Source organism: Salvia splendens, chromosome 15, assembly GCF_004379255.2.
Source record: "Salvia splendens isolate huo1 chromosome 15, SspV2, whole genome shotgun sequence".
Classification (NCBI taxonomy): domain Eukaryota; kingdom Viridiplantae; phylum Streptophyta; class Magnoliopsida; order Lamiales; family Lamiaceae; genus Salvia; species Salvia splendens.
Window position 1 is genome coordinate 28,006,849 of NC_056046.1, and position 23,770 is coordinate 28,030,618.

The 23,770-nt window shown below is 35.0% G+C and overlaps 1 protein-coding gene across 1 annotated transcript; it reads left to right on the forward strand.

Moving 5' to 3' along the window:
• The first annotated feature begins 20,545 nt into the window (after positions 1–20,545).
• On the forward strand, positions 20,546–23,491 carry LOC121766954. The gene is made up of 6 exons (XM_042163181.1): positions 20,546–20,644; positions 22,084–22,167; positions 22,276–22,614; positions 22,706–22,770; positions 23,069–23,274; positions 23,322–23,491. Exons 1-6 carry the CDS (start codon positions 20,546–20,548, stop codon positions 23,489–23,491), a joined length of 963 nt encoding a protein of 320 aa, XP_042019115.1.
• The last annotated feature ends 279 nt before the right edge of the window (positions 23,492–23,770 follow it).

Below are 23,770 nucleotides of genomic sequence, written 5' to 3' on the forward strand. Positions count from 1 at the left end.
CACTGTGGTGTTCGGACAGTAGGTTCCGACGAGTGTTTGACCCACCAAACGATCTTATTTTGGCACAAACTTTTACCTGAGTGAAGTTTTAGGTGTCTTCTGTGTTGTGTCGAATTTCAGTCTCAATTGATGAAAGATGAATTTTTAACGAATTTTTCAATTGAACTGCACAGTCCTGCCAGAATTTTTGTTCTCATCCAGTGAGTTTCGTTTTGATTTAACCAACCTAAAGATGTGATTTTGGTGTGTCATTTTAACTGGATAAACCTTGATGTGTCTACTATGTGGTGACCAAATTTTAGGGTCATATGAGGTCGGATGGATTTTTAATGATTTTTACAAAAAGACTGCGCTATTCTGCCAGATTCTGGTTTAGTTGAAATGAACTTTGTTGACAAGTTTGAGTGAATTACATGATACATGTGTGAATAAGGAACATATCCTATGATGTGGTTATGTGTTGCACGTTGAGGTATGTTTGAGTGTTCGTTTCGTTTATATTGATGAACGTTGGGATGGGCAATATAAGAAAACGATGGAAGGAACGATAGGGCATGCATGACAAATGTATTGATGGAAAGACTGATTGTGTTATGGTGTTGACAAGGATTGTGGTGCGTATGTGGGTTCAAAGAGCAAGGGTTGAAATAAAGTTGTGAATTGTGTATAAGCAAGCGAGGTGGGCTTTCTTTTACTATACTCCTTTTACGTTTCAAAATTTTGATATTGGAGTTATAAGGGTGGTTTAAAGTGTTATGTCATGTCATGGTTGTTTTGATGTTGAGATTGTTGCCTGATGCCTAGTTCGTTTGAGCTTGCTCCGTTAGGCTATAGGGCTATGTGTGAAACGAATTCGGGTCTGAGAAGGGCCGCAAACCCTATCAGGCTGTGTACACTGGTGGGATCGGGAGCCGTCCTTGCTAGTCGGCCGGTCTCGTGGGCTAGTAGTGTGGCCACACTTTCGTCGCACTGTGGAAAGATGATGTGATTGTTGGATTGTTGAGAAAGTGGGGAGATTGATTGTCTGGCCAGACTATGAAACTGTTTTTGTGATACTCGATGATATTTCTTATCTAAATGTAAAACTCGAGTTCACTGTGGTATGGATGACATAACTTTTATCAACTATTTCAGCGTGTGTCTACTAAGTATATCAAGTACTCAAGCCTGCATATGTTTTCTCTATGTGCAGGTTAAGCGGGATGTTGCGGCGGATGTTGAGTCGAGGTTTTAGGAATTCCCTGATGCGTCGTGTCTTCATACATGGGCATCATCCTAAGACTCTCCTTTGATACTTGTTTTTCCGATGCCTTGCTTGAAATTATTTTCTAGAAGTCTTCCGCATTACTTGATACTGTATTATGACATTAAGTACCTTGAGACACAAATCCGCTGCTTAACCCTTTTGTAGACTAAAACACTTTCTCTTGAAGTTAATTGATTTTTCATATTAAATGTTGTTCTTTATCGTTTCCCCATAGTCACGAGTTCCCCGTCTTTACTATCCTTAGTAAGGGCGGTCGTGACACAACAGCTCCCACTTCTTCTTGCTTCTCCGGCAGTGCCCCTAACTCTTCCTCAGCTTCTGATGGCTCCTTTCCTCTGCTTCACTCACCACTTCTTTATCTATCCTTTTCTCTTTCACCTCAAGCTTTGCTTTGTCCTCTTGTATCCCCTTCATCAGCTCAATTAATAGAGTGACCTGCTTTATCATTTCATCCACGTTAGATTTCTGCTCATCATAAGTGCGCTGCATTTCCATCACCAATTCATCATTTGACCTCGTGCAGCTCCTCATGCTCTGTTGTGAAGCGTTCCACCCCTCACTCTTTTCCGCTGCAGATTCTGCATGTCGATTCTCATTAAGGGTGGTTCAAAACCCTGTTGAGGTTGAGGTGGATATCGATGTTGAACAGGACAAGTTTGGTCTTGGTAGTAATGAGCATCTTGAGTTTTCGAATCCTCATTCGACCATGTAGGAAAGTGATCCCCTGCCTTGGGAGGGTAGGTCTAATAAGGATGACTTGGGAATGAAGGGTAATGAATGGAATAGTCAAGTGGGTATGTCGGTGGGTTGAACTAATGGCTTTGAAATTCAGGGCAAGGTTGGTAGTGTGGATATCCCATTTGCCAAGAGGGTGTTTGGGTGGAGATCGAATAGGGCTCTGTATGGAATGGGAAAGGTGGATACTCTTCTGCCCAGCTCCATTCTCCACAAGGTGGGTATTCTTGTTGGTACACCTCTACTTGACCTCCAGGGGTCTAACTCGTATTTGAACTACAGATCTCCCCTGTATTGGTGGTGACTCACTTGATCAGTCTGGAAGTGGGTTTGGATTGGAAGGACTTGAGGTCGGCTTGACTCAATCACTAATTGGAGGGTTTCCTCTAGCTTGTCAATCCGGCTCTTCAGCAGATTGTCATTGTCTTCTGTGGGAGTACTCTTCACTATCTCTTGCAATGGGGTGACTGATTTATCATCATACTCTCTTTTTGCGTTTAGAAGTTTTTCCAGGACAATCTTGGCCTTACTCAGCCTTAGCTTGTAGAAACTTCCCCCTCTTGATGAGTTTACTAAGTCCTTGCTCCTCGCATCCATCCTATCGTAGAACTTTGAGTAGACCTCCACTTCCATCAGGTTGTGATTTGGACAAGCATTCAGCAGACCTCTGTATCTGTGCCAGTACTTGCTCAAGCTCTCGCCATACCCTTGGGAAGCCTCTCTGATTTCCCTTCGCAATGCATTTGTTTTTGTTGCTGGAATGAATTGGTTTAGGAACTCCATTTTGAAATATAACCACATCTTGATTCAAGTGGTCTCACGAGGGTGATGTCCTCACTTTCCTTGTTGTTGGCATCCGAGTCAATTAGTGGAGTGTGAAGTGATTCGTCTTGAATAATGTTTGGCTCCACACCTTCTTCTTCTTTTGTTTTTGATGGAGTAATATAATTATTATAAATTGAAATATTATATTTCCTAAATATCAACTTAACTAGTTAAAACCCATTTTTTTAAAGTATTGAATTATTATTTAATGAAGTTAATTGTGTATTTAATGAAGTAACATAGTATTCCAAGTGAACTATCTGTAATTGCGGATGATATGTTGTATATTAATTCTGTGTTTATTATGTATAGGTAAAACGTCCACCGCAAAGAAGAATAATGCATGTACTTCTTCTGAAATCCCTCACACCGAAGGTAAAAAATGAAGTAATATAAAGTATACATGCATGGGTATAGGGTATATAGTCTTTGTTGTGTGAACTCCACTGTGTTGTTTTAAAATTTTGTGAAATAATGAACTCTTGGTGAACTAAATAACATCATTGATAAAGTAATAATTGTCTATAATTGTTGATCTATGTTAATTCTATTTTTTCTGATATCAATGGAAAGAATATTTGCAATTCAATTTTTACCTTCAGTCACATATTTTTTGTTGCCTTTAGTTGCATCTGTGACCGAAGGTAAAATTATAATGAAGGTATTTTGAAGTATTGAATTCATATAATGAAGTTAGCTATGTATTAAATGAAGTAATATAAATTGAAGTTAAAGTATAGATGAAGGTAAATGAAATATTGAATTATGAAGGTAAAAATTGAAGTTAAATTATAGATGCATAAGAATATGGTCTAAGATCTGTGATGTCTGAACTCACTTTATTTTTAATGGATATTATCTGTTTCTTGTATATAGGTGAACGTTCCATTCCTAAAAGAAAGTTTATGAGTAGCTCTACTGCAATCCCTGACACAGAAGGTAAAAAAATGAAGTTAAAATATAGATGCATGCAGTATTGTATTTAATCATGAAGTTAACTCTCTCTTAAATGAAGTATTAATCTATTTTGATGAAGTATTAAACTTACTATATGATATTAATGCACACATTAATGAATATACTATATGCAGTCGAAAAGAATATGAAGGCTCTACATGAGAATATGACGCCCATTGACAAACTTAAAGTTTTAACTCATAAACTCCCATTATGTTTTGATCTAATACAACATGTCATTTAATTCATTGACTAAAATAGTGCTTTTTTTTTGCAGAAGTGTTGAATATGAAGCAATTTTTTGGTGGTAATGGTGGTTCGAAACAGCCAACTAAAGAAAATCCAGGGAAAACACCATAAGCATCAGGTTTGCAGCATGTATAAACTAGTTTGAATTATTCAATAAAACATAATAATATAGGTGACTAACATAGATAAACAAACATGTTTTAATGATGAATTAATGACGAAGAAAATACACAAGGAGCCATGAACAGGACCTAAAAACAAGGGTATATCAAAGAATGTTGTATTTTCATTTCATATTTAAATAATATTACTTGCAATGAACTAAATAAGCTATCTGATGAATTTATTAGCTCATTAGTGACCTATTTAAATGAAGTGATAAATATAAAACGGAAATATGTATTACCATATTGAAGTACTATACAAGTGTTTTCAAATATACTGTTACGTTTTGTACATTTAATATAATTATCATTATTAATTCTAAACATATGTTAGGGATGAAGAGAACAAGGGAAACGAACCTGCAGAACCTGCTTCAGCTACTGGAGAAAAGACATCAGAAAATAAGAATGGGAAAGATGGAAAGAGACAGGTTGTAAAGAAGATCTCTAGATCTGCAAAGGCTAAGAACCCTAAGAATGCAACTGCTAAAGATGCTGTTAATGTTGCTGAAGTTGCTGAAAATGAGGCCACTGGAGTTTCTGAGAGAGTTATGTGTCTTAAGAGTGGTGAAACTTGCACTTTTCACTCTATGTTCTTCTCATTCTTTTTGTATCGTTGTGGCTTGCTCAAGTTAAATCATCAATCTGATCCAACTGGCCAATTCTACGCCTTCTACCCGCAAAATGCCGGTGAGTGGATCCAGTGGAAACTCAGGCTAATCAACTTGACTTAGATTAAACTTGAGTGAGATGAATGGAAGAGTTCAAAGTGTGTTTTCAAAACCTTAACCCACAATACTATTAACTAGTATAGGCAAGTAAGGATCGATCCCACAGAGATGATGTGTTTGACATTTGTTTGCTGGACACGATTTGGGAATGGCTGCGGCTACGCTTTCTAGGGGGTGGGTTAAGTTAACTACTTGACTTGATAAAAATAAACTAACTAAACTGATCAACTTGACAAGTTTAACTAAATCTACTTGATCAACTCAACTAAACTTTCCCGAAATGGGCAAACAGAATAAACGGGAGACTGTCAGTCCGCTGCAAAGTGTACGATAAAGCAAAAACTTTTCAACAACTTCATCTTCTTCACCAAATCAACATGAAAAAACAGAGCAAAAAGCAGATCTGAAAAGCTACCAAAGACGAAACATCATAACAACTTGTAAACTTAATTCTACTCCTAAAATCTGAACTACAACTACGTGCGCAAGAAACTAACCCATAATCATGTAGAAATAAAACATAAACTACTAGATTTAAACATCCTAGACATATTACACATGATTTCCTCCACAACAAGACAGAAAACTTAAACAGAAAACTCAGATCCAAACAAATCGAAACATAACAAGACATTTTGAGCTAAGACAAGCGACATAAAATGAAAATCAAAACAGATCAAAAGTATCATGCATGGAAACAGAACACATCAGCTGGAAATGAAACCATAACTCCAAATCTACTAAATCAAAAACATAAAAAATCGATAACATCAAAAGTAAACTGAAAACATACAACGAAAACAGGAAATTGTTTCATCCCTTCTTCTCAAAGTGGAATAGCAAGAACAGAACGATTAAAAGCTAAAAACCAACACCAAACACAAACTAAACTAAACTAAGACAGGACCAAGTGTGTGTGCGGCGGAAATCAGGAAAATGAAGTCAAATGAACTTCGATTTCAGTCCTAGAACAGAGCTGAATTCCTAAAGATATTCTAAGAATGCTTCCTTAAGGTACCATCCTCTCCGAAATGGCATTCCTGCCCTTTATATACAGAGGCGTATGGCTCTGATTCCTAAGGTACCATCCTCTCTGAAATGGCATTCCTGACCTTCACATTTTATGTTGGGGTCTTCAGCTCTATCTCCCATGCAGAGGACTACTGCTAGCTCCACTCGATTCTTGACTTGATCAACTCAATGTTGCAATTTTTGACTTCTTTTCTTGATTTGTTCATCCGCCCAACTGATCTGTTCCTTTTCCGAATATGGTGGATTTTTCACACACACCTGACTCAAAATTGGACGTTAGTTACAAAATTTGATGTAATTTTACCACAGAACACATGCATGAAACGAGCCTCATCAAGAGGTCCAAGCAAGTTTATTGAAGCAATTAATTCACTTAAAGAAGAACAAAGAAAAGCTGTAGAGGAGATGGGGTTTGGGAGACTTCTACATTTACATTTCAAGCTGACCTATATTCCAGCAAGGGTTGCATATGAAATACTTGTTCATTTTGATCAAGATACATGCGGAGTAGTGTTCAAATATGGAGTACTTCATATTGGACATGATGATGTCCAGGCTACTCTTGATTTTCCAAATGGTCGTTTGAAGATAGACGGGAATGGACATCAAAAATACAACAAATTCATCAATGAGATTGTTGAATTTGGTGGCCGATCTAGGAAAAACATGGGTCCAAAGATGCTTATGGAGAAGATGTTAAGCGATATTGAAGCAGGGGAAAAGTTCAGGAAGATATTCTTGATTTTATTGGACACCATCTTGATCAACCCTTCTGGAGATGGATACTTGCACACACATATTGAAGAGGTCATCCATGACATTGGTAATGTCAAGGAATACAATTGGTGTGGGTATGTCATTGATACTCTCCTTTATGCCCACAAGAACTGGGCTCCAAACAAGAACAATCCATTCACTGGGCCAGTTTCATTTCTGGTGGTAAGTTACTGATTTATTTGGCCTTGAATTAATCTGTTTTAAATATGAAGGGCTGGACAAGCACGCTGATGAACTGATGAACTAATGCTAACTTCTATTTTGTAGCCATGCTATGTGGATTGGATTGTTCTTTGATCGCGGCTCGTTACACAAACATTCCCGAACATCAAGAGCTGGACAAGCACGCTGCTAAGCGAACGTCAGAAAATGGAGCTTGAGCCAGGGCCGTTCGGAAGAGGCATTAAGGAGGGTATCTTCAATCCCCTAAGAAGCAATCTGTTTGAAGAGGGTGCAAAGGCGGACATTGGCTGCTCATCTCGGATAACAGCAAATGATATCTCTACGACTGCCAAACGTAGAAAGAACTTATTCAAAGTTACGGCAAATGCAGTTGATGCACTCGGTGAACTGATGAAGAATATGGAAGAAGGGGCAAAAGATGTCAAGAATGATGGTTGTTCTAAAGTTGCAGTCAAATGCTCATTGAAAATGATGGGTGTGCAAGAGATGGAGCAAGAAGAAGAGGCAATGAAGTCCAATCCATGTCTCAAGCCATGTCTCAAGCCATGGAAGATGATGACCTAGATGATCCAGACTTTCTCGTTGCAGTAGAGAAAGTGATGAAGGTGGCTGAACAACGAAAAAAATGGGAAACAGAACGTCCTTCATTTAATCTTGGATTTGAGGTCGGTGGCAGGAATGTCAGTGGATGATGGGCTGCCTGGTTGAAAGTTTTGATGTTGTTGTATGAGAACTTTGTTGTAATTTATATAAACATGAGATGTAACTAACTGACTTGTTTTATTTTGTATTTGGGGATGAACTAAACATATTTTGTTGTATTATATGAAATGGTTTTTGTAACTTACTTAATATATTTTGGGCAATGGAGAATAGTTGTTCATTAGGTTTTGTTTGTATTGTTATTTATAATTGACAGGTCGATACTACACCGTCAAGGGACGTAATTCCCGAGAACTACATCTTCGAGGTTGTACAATTCATGCCCGTAGATGATTTGAATAAGGTAAAACACTATCGTGCCTCTTATTTATTCTGATTAAAGTAATAATTCAATATGATGAAGTAAATCTTACTGAATGAACCATTTTGTTGTATAATACTACTGGCAGGATATTAATATACAAATGGCAGACGTTACACCACAATCAAACTTCAGTGTTGATGTTGGACTTATTGAAAACTTAAAAGTTAATCTAATGGAGAAGGTAAAATCACAATTTGCAGAAGTATACATCTTATATAATGAAGTAGCTTGTCCTTAGAATGAATCATTTTCTGAACCTCTACCAGGATTTGAATACATTGTGTGTTGTTCAACATGGACCCAATGTGAGATCACATAAAGATAATGAGCCAAAGGATGATGGAACCAAAATACAAATCTAAATTACATAATTAAAAATCTTTATCCCCTACTACACACAACATAAAACCATTGACATGATCCATTTCCTTTTTTGATCCATGTTTATGAATGTCAAGCCTAACTAGTAGTGCATACTTTATACTTGATTATATTTACAATTTAGTTCATTCTGTAGAATATTTATTTCATTATGAGTACAATTAATCCCATTCATATGCATACAACAAAAACAAAAACTTATATCTACAATTTCGTTACTAGAATATTAATGTGGCTGCGGAAATACAATCAGTGTTGGATGCTTATAAGGATATTGACATGGATGATGATTTCATGGAAAGTGGTCTAGTTGGTAAGTCAGTGTCAACTGAGCTCATTGTTTACAATGCTAACAAGGTAAGCTTGTGCAAAGTCATGGATAATTTCAAGTTTGTTCTTAGTATGATGAAGCTAATGTATTACAATTTATTTATTGAAAACGATAGATCAAAAATTTGAAGGGTCAGATGGAGGTACGTACTAGAAATGAGAAAACTGTTTCTCATGCATTGAGACATCCATTCAATGAACGACCAGTTAAGATTATAAACAAGCTCAGTAAGGATGAGAAAGAATCATATTACTGGATTCTTTCAACACATGAAACGGACAAGTATGATTTATAAATTCTTTTCTAATTGTGTATCACGTTATTTTTACTAGTATGTGAAATTCCAACATGTATTAAAAAATGTGCATATTTGTACTTGTTTATGACGACGACGTTGTAAAAGTTACAAAGATGGAAATGTGTTCCTAGATACCTCGGAAATTAATTGTGGTTTGCGTTATAGATGCATGGGCTTCCTACCTCAACAACATGGAAGAATTCTGATCACCGTACTCATCAGGACGGCTATTTTTCACCACCTACCCATGTGGAGGTACAAATTATTTAAATTAAATAAGATTAATTGTTGTGAAAATCCTAACTATGTCAATATACCATTGTACATGATTGTGACAAAGCCTCAAACCATGGATGTCAACAAAATCATTGCAAACTTCTACAGCAACTTGCACAGAGAGGTGAAGGAAATACTGAATTTCAAATGGGAAGATGTGGACACGGTACAAGCATCATTCTGCTGCATCTTAACTTTTTATGAAGTAGTAATTTGAAAAAATGAAGTTAAAGCCCTACTGTATAAACCTATGAAGTAGTTAATTGCCAAAATGAAGTAATAAAACATGATAATGAAGTAAAATACTCTAAATATGAAATATCTATTTACTGTGTTGTTTGGGTTTAGGGTTTTAGGAATAAACTCAGCTGCTGTGTTGTTTCATATTTTTTAGATTTTTTATAGTACTTCATTCTCACAGTTTATTACTTCTTTCGTGTGGTCTGTTACTTCATTACATAGGTCTTCTTCCCCATGTGTGCGAATGAGCATTGTTATGGTATTTGCTTTTGCTTCAAAAGAAGTGGAATTGTTGTACTAGATAACTCTGAAAATGGCAACGACAATGATCTCACCACCAATTATGGTGACATTCCAGAGACGCTGGTTTGTATTCTTCTCATATGATTGAATTTTATTCGACTTACATATGAACTTGATACACAACTAAAAATAACATATATTTGTTATACATGCAGAGATCATATTTTTATCACTTCCTCGCCCAAACTGGTCTTCACACACAGTGCAAGACAATATCCAATGCTAAAATACAAAGATTCAAAATGCCATGGAGAACTTCTGATAATGTTGAAGACTGTGGAGTATTTCTAATGAGCCACATGGAAACATACAAGGGTGGGCGTGAAGGTTGCTGGAACTGTGGCTTAAAAAATCAAGTTCAGGTGTGCTCCAGAGCTTGAGGGCCAGATATTGCTCAGTGTTGATGTTAGCAGATAACAACCATGAAAGCTTCAACAACAAAAACGTTACAGCAGCATACTACGAAGAGGAAAGCAAACACCATGCAATAGATGTTGAGAAAATGATTGCAGCATATTTAAAGAAGAAATGATGATTTTAGCAGATTAAGTTTTGTAATAGACATACATCTGTTTTGAGCAATTGAAAATAAAGTACCACGCTTTTTAATGTTGTTCATTATTAGCTTTAAATATTGCATTGGGTAATAGATATAGTTCATTGGGTAGTAAATTAGTAGAATGAAGTAATAGATAATGATAATGAAGTAATATAAATGACCTGTTATACAGTAGGGTTTATTTCTAAAATGAAGTGACAAACTCTAATAATGAAGTAACAGACTCTAATTACGAACTATATATATACTGTGTTGTATGGGTTTATGGTTTTAGGATTAAATTCAACTGTTGTGTTGTTTGCACATACAAATGAACTATATATTCTATTTAATGATATAATAACCTCATGTGATGAGGTAATGCAAATGATCTGTTTTCATATTAACTATAACCTAGTTGTTGTGAAGTACTGAATTGCTATAATGAAGTTATCAGTGTACTAAATGAAGTAATGATATTTTACTTTATGTTAGAACTATAAAATATTTTTAGCCTCAAAAAAGAAAAAACATCATAATAAAGAACAACATTATCCATTATAAAAACACTTCGGTCTATACTCTTTAAGATTGCAAAAAGTTTAAACAAATTCAAATTCAAAGTGTAAATGAAATAAGAAACTACATGACTGAAGTACAGGATTTAAAAAATAAAGAACAAAACATATCCCACTGAAGTTATAAACGATGGAACAGAACTTTGGAACAGAACAGAACAGCAAGCCTCAACATTGTTCTTTCTTCTTCCTCTTCCTCTTCTTCTTCTTCTTCTTCTTCTTCTTCTTCTTCTTCTTCTTCTTCTTCTTCTTCTTCTTCTTCTTCTTCTTCTTCTTCTTCTTCTTCTTCTTCTCCTCCTCCTCCTCCTCCTCCTCTATCTTATCACAATTCCTTGAATCATGCCTACCAACCCCGCCACATTTGGCGCATTTCCGACCAGGCTTGGACAACTCTCTTATTTCTTTCTCAAGGCGCGAAAGACGTCGACCAGAACCCTTGGTGCTGACAACATCTGGTGAATGAACTTCTATTTCACTGGGGACTTCTGAGCTATAAAAATTCTCAATCATCCGTCTCTTTATCACCATCTCCCTCAAGAAGCCGGTGTGATATCATAAAAATCTGCATGCATATCCCTGTATTCCTGCTTCGTCTCATCCACATCAATAAATGATTCAATTTATCATCAAAACCACAATGCACAGGCTTGACAAATTTAGACTTCAACCAACGTCCATGATTCAAAAATTGGAAACGCTGATTGATTAATTCGTATCCACTCCGTAGCTTGTTACCACAAAACTTTGTATAATTGAATTAGAGATTTATAACTTCATTCAGGTAATGGATTGGATTTTGAATACATATGAGGTTGAATATTTGAAGGATGATTACATGATTCAAAGTTGAATAGTTCATGAAAGTAAATGCCCCTAGGGGATATGATAATATTTTAGCCAATTGAATGACATCTTCCTTTCGTGGTTATCTATTGATGATGATAATGTAAAATCATGCTCTTCTAGATTTCGTCATTGTTTGCATTTTATTTATATTTGTATGTCCCTGATAATGTAAAATATGAGATTTTGAACTGTTTGATACAATAAACAAGATTTTTAATGTGGAAAGAATGTTAGGCCTGTGTAAAGGTGTTTTTCCAAATGTTGGAAGTGATTTTTTAGTAATATGGGAGAATTAGGTAGTTATGAATTATGATAATGCCAAACAGTTCATAATCAAAAGCCAAATATGTGAATGTGATGACAATATTGATGCTCTAATACTCTATCTTCCAGCCACCGCTTTAATCTGTTCTGCTATTTGAATTTGATAGTACTTGGTATTTTAAGTCCTATTCAATTTCTTAATAAGGTGAAGCCGGGTCAAGGACGGCCAATTTCTTCATATAGCGGTGATCCGAGCTGTTTCCCTCTCGACTATGAATCTTCTAAGAATATCCTCTGGCGGGGAAGGAATTTCGTATATAGAGATTCAAAAAAGAATCGATTTGATCCTGGCCTGGAGTGACAAGAAGAGCAACGTCGGCCAAGGCAGCCCACACTTTATGCCCCAAATCAGGCTGCTTCGGTGGAAGACTCGTTAAAGTATAGAAACTCCTATGATTTCCTTTGGAAGAATATAAAGTATTGAGGGGATTTCCTTTTGGTTGGGGTAAGACAAATTCTCTCAAGTGCTTGCAGAGTATTTCTTCTTTTCTATTTTACTGGATCTGACAATACTTTTTATTCAGAGTGGGTTAGTTTACAGCATGATTATTTTGTTACTGTTACTCGAATCATGCAACCTGGGCATTGCTCCTCATTTGATAGATGCATCTTTGTTTTGTGGTGAGAATAAGGAAACAAAAGTTCCTGCCTTTGGTTTGAGAGCATCATGCACGTGATGCCCACATTTTTGGATGTTTTACAGTTAATATTAGCCGTATTTACTACTGTCTACCACATCATTATGTTTTATTTTCCATCACTAGATTAAGACATACCCAGAGTGGTGCATGCTAGAGTTACAGACGTAATCAAATACAAATTCTAAATAGTATTATACAAATTCCCTGTTATAATCTATGGATCGTAAGAAAATGTTACACATATGACAAAATAATAACAACAGAAAATGTCAACACAGTATCAACGGTTGACGCTGTGTTGACATCAAAATATTGAAATTTTATAATGTGCTGACATCGTGTTGACACTGTGTTGGAGAGTTTGGAGTTTGTATAATAGATAGAATTTGCATTTTATCACTATCCTATTAATATTAATGCGTGTTTAAATTTAGGTGTGTAGGGTAAGGGATTGGAATTTGGATGATCAGATATGGCAGATGTAGTTTTATGATGACATCCAAATCCAAATCAGAGGCTGTTGGTTATGAATGCTCGAGGAGTATTAGTGAAAGGAAGGAATGAGGATGACCAACCATTTTTATGGCAATATGTTTTGAGTAAATAAGGGTGTGTGAGTTGTATACCTCAATATCATTACTCATTGATGAGTGTTGTGTGGCCACCCTTTGCTAATGACTTGTCATATGCACCATTTCCCCTCTTTATCTTTTCTTTTTGCCTAAAAACATTCTACTATTACTCTGCACTATTCTACTGCTACTCTGCACCACACAACATCCCTCTTTCATTTTATTCTAATTAAATAAAATGTGTGGAATTATATGTAATACACTAATACTCAATCAATGATGTCATTATTGTTTTATTCTAAACATCGAATGACTGTATAATACTCCATCTGTCCCTAAAAAATAGACAATGAGAGAAATAGAAACAAAAAGTGATTGAAGTATTGTTAGTGGACAATGAGACATACCTATTTCCTTAAATATAATTAGTCTATTTTTAATGGACATCCTATAATAACAAATGTCTATCTTATTTTTAAGGAATAGAGGGAGGGAGTACCACCTAGTTAATTTAATTGGTGACTCTAGGTGAATAATAAAGATAAGTGGTTAATTTAATTGGTGACTCCAGGTGAATAATAAAGATAAGTGTATAAACTTAAAAGTGATGATAGGATCAAAGTTGGGATTATTCTAAGAGTAATTTGGTAGTGAAGAAGGGAATGAAGGAGAAAAAAAAGGTAATTATATATTGTCCCGGCACCACGTGGACAGAACTGCACACGTTAAACATAAATTACCGATCATTGATTTTAACTTATTTTTATAGTGTAGTAAAGTGGAAGCAATATTTAATTAGATTAAATTATATGTGGTGTGGGTTGGAAAAGTTCATTAATTTACACTAATAAATATGGCTCTGAATTCCAGTACCACTATGAACTGGAAAATATTCACTGCACAACTGCCGAAGACGATACATTTACTATTATTCATATTTATAAATAAATCCATACGCGTTAAACTCACAATAAATAAATCACCTTATTTTCCAAAATGGAATCAATTAGAAATAACACCGCCTCCTTTATTGCCCACCACGTTCAGTGCCTGCTATTAATGTCTGTTTAATTCCATCAAGAATTTAATACTCTCGAATTACTTTCACTGAGATGCATTAACTACTGCTCCTCAAATTAAATCACTTTAAATCAATTACAAATAAAACCGTCTTTCTCATTTTAGGAATGATATGCCATATATTTTATAATTCCACCGTCCCATAAAAATATGCATTTTTTCCTTTGTAGTTCGTTCACGAACAATACTTAATTATTTTTTACTCTACCTCTCTTTTACTTTACCAATTTTACATTAAAACACGTGTCAAATCCAAAGTGTGTATTCTTTGAGGATAGAGGGAGTATAAGTTTATGTCAGTATTACTTTCGTTTAACGCGCGTTTAGCATTGATCATTTTAATTTACATAATTATTTTGATTCTAATACTTTAAAAAATATTATTGAAAATTTTAAATTCACAAAATTCATAAAAATCAAAGCTTGATTTGTTATTTTATTAATTTATTTAAAATTCATAAAAATCAAATGAGTAGTGCTCACATAAGGACGGACCTTTATGTAGCATATCATTCCTCTGCTTTATTGCTGCTTAAGTAGTAGTAACTCTTTTTTTTAATTAACCCCATATTTTATTGGTCCCTATTTTTTTTAACCTAACCGTCAATTGCGCATAAATTTCAAAAATTGGTATACAATACTATGAATTTTCGTTTTGTTAATATTTTACCACGGTCAAGTATTTTTAATACTTCTTTTTAATGATTTAAAAATTTAATTGTCATGGCATTTCTCTTGTATAAATGGCAATAACGATGTTGGACTATGAATCTGTTAAGAGGTTTGAACTCTCAACAAGGATATGAACGTTAGCGTGGCGTCGCGAGGACGTAGAACCTCGACGATCAACCCAAAATTGACAGATTTGCAGAGAAAATAAAAGACAAAAAATAAGGTAAAGTTGTTATTTCATAAAAAGGAAGAGAGAAATAACAAGGCCTATAAATACTAAGGACCCTAGAGTTGATTCGACCTACGATTCGGGAAAGAATCAACAAAGAAAACCCGAAAAGGAGCCCATAATTGTGCTCGACCAAAAATAACGTTTAGTTCAAAGGAAACAATCCATGCATAAAATAATTAACAAAAATAGATTAAGGAAAATAATTAAATAAAGTCTTCTAGATGCTTTGGCCTCTTCCGAGCTCGTTGGAGTCTTGATTGCCTTGCCTCCGTTGATTTCTCTGGAGCCGATCTCTCCACGGTGTCAAATGACGCTTCCGGCTCCAGCTCCGGCAACGACGACTCTTCCTATTCGGCTGCAACCACTGATCTCGTATCAGAATCCACAACTACACAGACAATTTTTTAGCTTTACGTGAACTTAAATTTTGGTGATTTTATTGAAGTAGTAGTAAAATCAAAGCTAATTATGCAGTTGATGTATTCAGAAATCAATGTTCCTTCTGAAAAATAATTCGATCACCAACTTGGCTCTCAATGGGAAAAAAGAAGATGCAATTTTATAATGACATATCGGATTTACAAATACATAAATTGGAGTATTTGAATATTGAGGAATCGTGTCGTGTGATCCAACCAATCCAAAATTATTAGCTTGGCGCTAGTACATCATCTTTGATTAACATGTTATTTTATACAGCGAACTGCAAAATTAATATCTAATAAATATAGGTTGCATATTTACGGAATTCCATGAAAATAAATAGCAATGTAGATTTATGAATAATAATCTTTAATTCATTTGAGGTACTATTTTCACTTTTTTTGGGATAAGTAAATGAATTTAAATTTGAAGGTCGGGTTATGGAAGAATCGAACCTGACACCTCTGGCTTCAGGCATTAATTTCTCTGCGCTTAACAGACTCACACACACAATTTGTCTTTCTTACTGTTTTCACTCTTAGGAGCAAAATTATCTGTTACTATTGTAATTCTATTTCGTTATATACCCTATCAATTACAAATTTGAAAAATAAATTATGGGTAGTGATAAAATGCAAACTCTATATATTATATAAACTCTAAATTAAATTATGATATTGGCCGTTAAAATATGTCAACAGATGACAAAATAACAGCAACAAAAAATATCAATACAATGTCAACACAATACCAACACAGCATCAACCGTTGACATTATATTGACATTATCTGTTGCTATTATTTTGTCATCTGTTGTCATTTTCTAATATTTCAAATCATAATTTAGACTTTGTACAATATTTAAATTTTATATTTAATTACATCCTAACAAACTATTGTAGTAATATTTCGTTAGATACCCTAACTCACAATTCTGGATAATTATTTCTTATTGCCTCCAAAATAGTACTTCCTCCGTCCCACGTTACTTGAGGCGTCTATTTTTTGTACTTGATTTAAGAAAGTCGTGTTTAGTGAGTTAAATAAAATAGAGGAGAGAATAAAGTAAGGGGTAAAGGAGAGAGTAGTAAAGTAAAAAAAAATAAAGTAGTTGAGATTAGATGTTTTATTTTTAAACAAAAAAAATGAGTCAACTAACTTGGGACAACCCAAAATGGAATACGACTCAAGTAACTTGGGACGGAGGGAGTATGTGTCCCGAAAGGTAACATCAGACATTCGAGCTCATTATTTCATGTACTTAAGGAGAAATATTATACCTTCTTTGTCTCATAAAATTAAAGACACTTTTCTTTTTTGTTCATACCATAAAAATATCTTATTTTCATTTTTGAAAAGTTTGTTAAACTCATTATCCATATATATCAATTTATTTACAACTTATACCACTAGGATTAACTATTAAACACTAATAATAATGTTAGTCTTACTATCCACTAACATTATCTTAATTACCCTTCTCTCCCTTTCTCTCATTTTACAGATTATGTATTAATTTCTGATTTTTCCTGCCGTCCTAAATGTCCATATTTTTTTAGAATGGAGGAAGGTATTATTTTACTGATTATATATTAATTTCTGATTTTTCCTGGCGTCCTAAATATTAATATTTTTTTAATGGAGGAAGGTATAATAACTGACAACTTTTCATTTATTTCAATATTTTGATGAGTTCAATGTCTGACAATGGAAAAATGTATGCGGAATTAATAATTACGTATAATTTACATCTTTATTTTGCACATTCGATTGGATGTGCCATATGCATTGTTTTCAATTTGCGTGAGTATTAAAAAATGTTGACGTATTATATAAATTTTAAATAATCAGTTTATGTTACAAGGTCGATCAGCGTTGCAAGGTATACACATTCTCTCTTTACTGAAACACAGTAATAACAATAAAGAGTATACTTTACTCATTTAAAAGTGATGTAACGGTAAGAAGATTCTAAATGGTAAGATTTCTCTCCATAAATACGGAGTATTCGAAATCTATATGTTTAGTACCTTTTCCCATATTAGTATTCTACTTTTCCATTTTAGGATATTTATGTATAATTTTTTCATTTTAATTTTACTATTTTTATTAAATAAATCACGCATTCCACTAATGGATTTCATTTATGTGTTATTATAAAATTATATTTACTATATCTTCAAAAAATAATCTATTTTTTTTAAATTTTATCCATCAAAATTAGTCTAATTTCTATGTTAGAAAACTTTCTCACCATTTTTTTCTTATTCTCCGTCCTATCTCTCTTCTCTCTCTTACTTTATTAGTTACTCATTAAAATTTGTGCCATTAAAAAAAGGAGAGTTTTTAAAAATGATAAACAAAAAATCATCAACTTTACATAACGTGGCATTTTCACACGACGGGTCATTCCGACAATCAGTACTTTTTTCACTCTTTGCCCATCAGTAATTTTTCACTCTTTACACTATCGTATTCTTTATCATAAACGGGTCAGTTCACTTGGATCTCATCATTTCGGGGAAGAATGATATGTTAGAATTATGAAGTAAACTCGAAAGGAAAAAAATAAAAATAAAAAATTATGAAGCAAAACTTCACCCCATCCACTTTAAAGCTTTTATTATTTCTTTACGGAATTCATCAAGCAAATTTAAATAGAATAGATCTTTCTTTCTTCACTTTTTGCAAATAGCAGTAAACTCCTTAACTACCCAATATGACATATGCTCCAATTCGTTAGGTATATGACATGATTTACCCAAAATAAGCTGATCTGGATACATATGAGTTAGGATTGGTAATACTAAAAGTTGTTCCTATAGTGCATAGTGATTGCACAATTTTCGAGTGAGTATACGGTAAATCTGCATCCACTTCTCACACACGGAATCAAGAAACAACGTTATAACAATGAGTTTATTTTATTGTAATATTTTGTGAAAATACAAATAAAATAAATGAGTCTAAAACTTTTGCATTGTAGGCTGAATAGTGGATCATGTCATCATAATAGGTGACTCGGTCAGATGATTCATTATTTATTAATACTAAAACTAACCACAAGTATACAATGTAGCAATAATATAGCTAATGGTCACTATTGGATATCGATCACGAGAAATAAGATTGCAGACTGTCTATCAAAATCTAGCGTCATATGCTATCTGGACACACAGGATTTTTGAGTTTGATTTTATAAAAAATAGACAAAAATAAGAAAATCAAAGTAATTAAACAAGTTGTTGAGATTCAGGCGGACAACGAAATTCCAAGAATATGATTTCACTACTTTAGTTTATAAAACAACAGTTAAGATATTTGATCTGTAACTAAAGGGTTACTAGGGCGAATTACACAAATATTCTCAAATTTTAGAGAAAGTATGTATGTCGTTAATCAAAAGCATGCAACTCCAAATAGTTCGTAAGACCCTTATAATGGCATCACTCTTAGGTTTACCCTTTTGAGGATATTGACTATAGTATTATCGACTCTGATATAATATGTGAATCATCGAATCCCCACATACCATTAAATCATGCATTCATTGGTTGTCAAGCAATCAAAAGTATTATCGCTTTTGAACAAAGTAAATGAAGTCTTGAATATAAAACATTGATATTCAAAGAAACATAAAGAGTTATTTACAATATCTTAAATTCATACTTCCTCCGTCTCATAATAGATGACATACTTTGGTAATGGCACGGTATTTAGGAGATGTTATTTTATATGTTAAATGGATAGAGAAAATATTATATTTATATTAATATGAGATAAAACTTTTTCCAATAAAGGAAATGTGTGACATCTATCATGGGACGGAAGGAGTACAATTTAGCTGCACATAAGCAAAGTAGCGCAAGTGATAATTAAAGAACAAGAGATTAAAAAAACTAGATAAAGCCCAAAAGTTGATCTTGAACTCTTCAGTCTTCTCATGCACTAATGACAACTTCAGGATGGATGAAATATGAATGTAAGTTTTAAAATTGGATCTTGAATTCTAGACTTCTTTAATGATGCATTATGACGAGTATTCTCTCTTCACTTTTACTATTTTTTACTTGATGCATTATGACGAGTATTCTCTCTCCACTTTTACTATTTTTTACTCCCCCATCTTTTAAAAATAAAAACTCTTTCCTTTTTGGTTCGTCCCCTAAAAACAGAAACTTTCTATTTTAGGATATTTCTTTCTCTCTAATGAGGTGGTACCCATTTTCTGCTAACACACTTTTCTGTCTATCTCTCTATCACTTTACAAATTTTGCATTAAAACTCGTGCCGTTTTAAAAGTTTTTATTTTTAGGGATGGAAGGAATATCATTTTTCCAAAATGAGTGCAAAAAAAGTGGCTCAAGTAAGGAGGGAAAGAGGGATTTTATAACATAAGGCATATGTTACTCCCTCCGTCCCACCATAAGCGAGATACTTCTTTTTGGAACGTGATATAAGAAATTGGTATTTAAAGATATAAGTAGAGAGAGAGTAAAGTATCAGAAAGAAAAAAGTAGAGGAGTGAAGATAGAACAAAGTATGTGGAGAATAGAGTAAAAGAGATTAAAGTAAAAGGCATTTCTTTTCGGCACGAGATTCAGGAAAATAATATGAGTTAAAGTAAAAGGAGAATAAAGTAGAAATGAAAAAGGTAGAGAGGTGAAGAGAGAGAAAAGTAAGAGAGAGTAAATACTTTTTGTCAAAAAATGAAATGACTCAGCTACAATGGGACAACCCAAAAAGGAATACGACTCAGCTTCAGATGGACGGGGGAAGTATTATTTTTTTACAAGATTAAATGTGCAAATGAGCTGCTAGAGTACAGGAAAGGGCTTAAAATTGAACATGTGAGCTAAGAGAATGAAATTGCTGGAGTATGAAGACAGGAGGGCCAAACTGCAGTTGGCAACATCTCTACATGAGGCTGACAAGGCAGAATGGCGCAACATTACCCAAAAGGTAGCAGGCTTCTAGACACAATCAGATCAAAGAGGAAAGAAGAAGGATTTTGCCCTAGGGATCAGATTTAGCCGACTTATAAAAATCAAGAACAAAGAGAACGAGCCACGTTCCACTACGTACTTCACTCGAAACTCGAGTCCCCTCGCTTTCACACTTGCTGGCAGAGGCGTTCCACCATTCCAGAGAAAGATCATTTAGCAAGGAATTTGTAGTAGATACTTATTTGAACTGGGTTCTGATAATTTAATGTTGTTTTAGGTGTTTTTGGAAGTTATTGAAGTTTGGTTCTGAAAAGCAAATGTTTTCATGTGCTTATGGTTTTAGCTTGTTTACTTCTATTCACATGACAATGTTGAATCTAATTTACATTTTGTGAGTTTATTCCTGCTGGTTTCAAATTTACGTGTGATGCACTTTTTATTAGCACTAAATAAACCTGCAAATATACAGAGTATATAGGGCACGTTTGTTTGGTGTGTTTGTGGGTGGATAGAGGCAACTATCAACCCTTATGTATGTGTTTGATTGGCATGTTTGTAATACACTGGACCCGGTTTTGAATCACACGACCTGCTTCGAGTTGTGTTTATTAGGGCCCAATGATGTGTTAACTCTGTCCACATTGATTCGTGAGTTAGAGTTTTGAGAAGGAAAGAGTGATAGGACTCACACTTGCACAAACACGTAATTGCCCCCACCATATTTTAAATCCACCATCCTTCTTCACCGATTCCCACCTAGATTCGATAGTCTGCGGCGACTTTGCTCCAAGCTCGTACCCGGACTTTGGTTGGGGTTAGTTTGTAGGTGACGAATTGGTGGAGTATTCGGGTTTAGTGACGAATTGGTGGAGTATTCGGGTTTAGTGACGAATTGGTGGAGTATTCGGGTTTAGTGACGAATTGGTGGAGTAGTCGGGTTTAGTGACGAATTGGTGGAGTAGTCGGGTTTAGTGATTGATTCACGAATCGAATCGAGTTCGGAGATCAGTGTGGGCATAAAAGCTAGGGCGAATTAATTTGTTAGGGCGAACCAAAAAAACCCATAGGAGCCATGGCCGAGCAAAATCAAATTATGCGGGTAAGGTTTTACAAAATGCTGGATTACTTTCACATCTTCAATTCGATCGTTTGCTCTGTTTTATTTATGCACAAAATACACAATTGTTGGAGGTAATAATTGTTCGTTGCGTGTGTACGTAATATGCAGGCTAAGATGTATGTGGTTTTACAAAATGCTGGATTATAATGCTCATCTTCAATTCTTGTGTTTGCATTGTTTTATTTATGCACAAAATACACAATTGTTGGAGATATTACTTATCTGTTGCGTGTGTATGTAATATGCAGGCTAAGATGTATGTGGTTTGATGTAATTTCTAATTATATTACAGATTTGTAATTGAAAAATGTCTGCTTTGTATATCATCCGTATAGGTTGACCGGGAAGGTGAGGAATCGACCCCCGTTCTGATTTTGCTTGAGCAAGTACTTAAAAACCTAAGGATCAATCTCCTCTTGGTAAGCATGCTACTCACTATGATTAGACCTAACCCGAATAAAAGGAAACGTGGTGGTAGAGATGCACCAGAAAAACTGATTGAGTCCATTCCATACCATGTAAAACAGTTAGACAGGCTTGTCCGTGTAAATGATAAATCATGTATAGACAATCTTCGAATGGATAGAAACACATTTGGTAGATTATGTCGCCTTTTGCGTGACCGAGTTGGGTTAATAGATCAGAAATTTGTTACGGTTGAAGAACAAGTTGCTATGTTTTTATGCATTCTATCCCACCACAAAAAGACACGGATTGTTGGTCACAACTTCATGCGTTCTTCACAAACTGTGTCGAAATATATGCATATTGTGCTCCGTGGAATCCTTACCCTGAACGAGGTGTTTTTAGTGAAACCCGAGCCGGTTGATGATGCTTGCACAGACCCAAGATGGAGCTGGTTTAAGGTCTGTTAACTATGTGAACTGGCATGTGGTTTTAGACTTGTTCTTTAAATGTCCCCAATGTCTGACCCTTAATTTTGACACTAAACACTAGGGATGTCTTGGAGCTTTGGAAGGTACGTATATCAACGTAAGGGTTCCTATTGCAGATACCCCAAGGTACCGAAACAGGAAGGGGCAGGTAACAACAAACACACTTGCGGTATGTGATCGACGACTCCGCTTTGTGTACGTACTGCCGGGATGGGAGGGCTCAGCAGGTGATTCCAGAATTTTACGTGATGCTATTAGCCGGCCGCTTGGACTTAAAGTTCCCAAAGGTGTAAATTTTTTATTTTTCATTGATAATGCAAAACATAAATATGATTACATATTGTCCTAATGCGATGATTATGATGCACCTTCGCTCCTTTTTTATAGATTGCTATTACCTATGCGACAATGCATATTGTAACAGTGAAGGATTCATCACTCCATATAAAGGCGTCCGATATCATTTGAAGGAGTGGGGACCTGGAACACAAGCTCCTCAAACTCCTGAAGAACTTTTCAATTTGAAGCACACAAAAGCAAGGAATGTGATTGAGCGTGCCTTTGCGGTTCTTAAGATGCGTTGGGGAATCTTGCGCAGCCCGAGTTTGTACCCTATCGATGTGCAAACCGGTTTGATAATTGCTTCCTGCTGCACAACTTCATTCGTACAAATGCAGAAGTGGATCCCATCGAGGACTTCTTACCTTCTCAAGCAGATGACGGGGGTACCAGTGACAATGAAGAGCCGGTTGTGCATACCATTAATGTTGTCTCGCCTACAGCTTTGTGGACGAAGAAGAGGGATGATTTGGCGGCTGCAATGTGGGGTCAAAGGATGAACGGGTGAAAGTGGTACCATTCGATTCTGAATTACTGAGGTTTGCATTTATGTAAGTGCGGTTTCCTACTGGACAAAAAAATGGTGGTTATGAACTGATTACATTTTCTAGTGTGATACTTTGATATGTATTGCTTAGTTGCAACATTTATATCTTGTATTACTAATATATTATTGGTTAGCGTATTTTCAATTTTAAGTATGAATCCGTATGATTATATTGTTGTTTCAATGATGGTATGATATTTTTCTTACCTTCATAATTCTAGCATTACCAAATTGGGAGAG

Excerpts from the sequence above, each read along its gene's own strand:
- LOC121766954 (XM_042163181.1), top strand. The coding sequence starts at position 20,546 with ATGAAATTGCTGGAGTATGAAGACAGGAGGGCCAAACTGCAGTTGGCA. Across the intron at positions 22,771-23,068 it reads CCTATTGCAGATACCCCAAG|TGAAGGATTCATCACTCCAT; the intron begins GTACCGAAACAG and ends ATATTGTAACAG. Across the intron at positions 23,275-23,321 it reads CCCTATCGATGTGCAAACCG|AAGTGGATCCCATCGAGGAC; the intron begins GTTTGATAATTG and ends GTACAAATGCAG.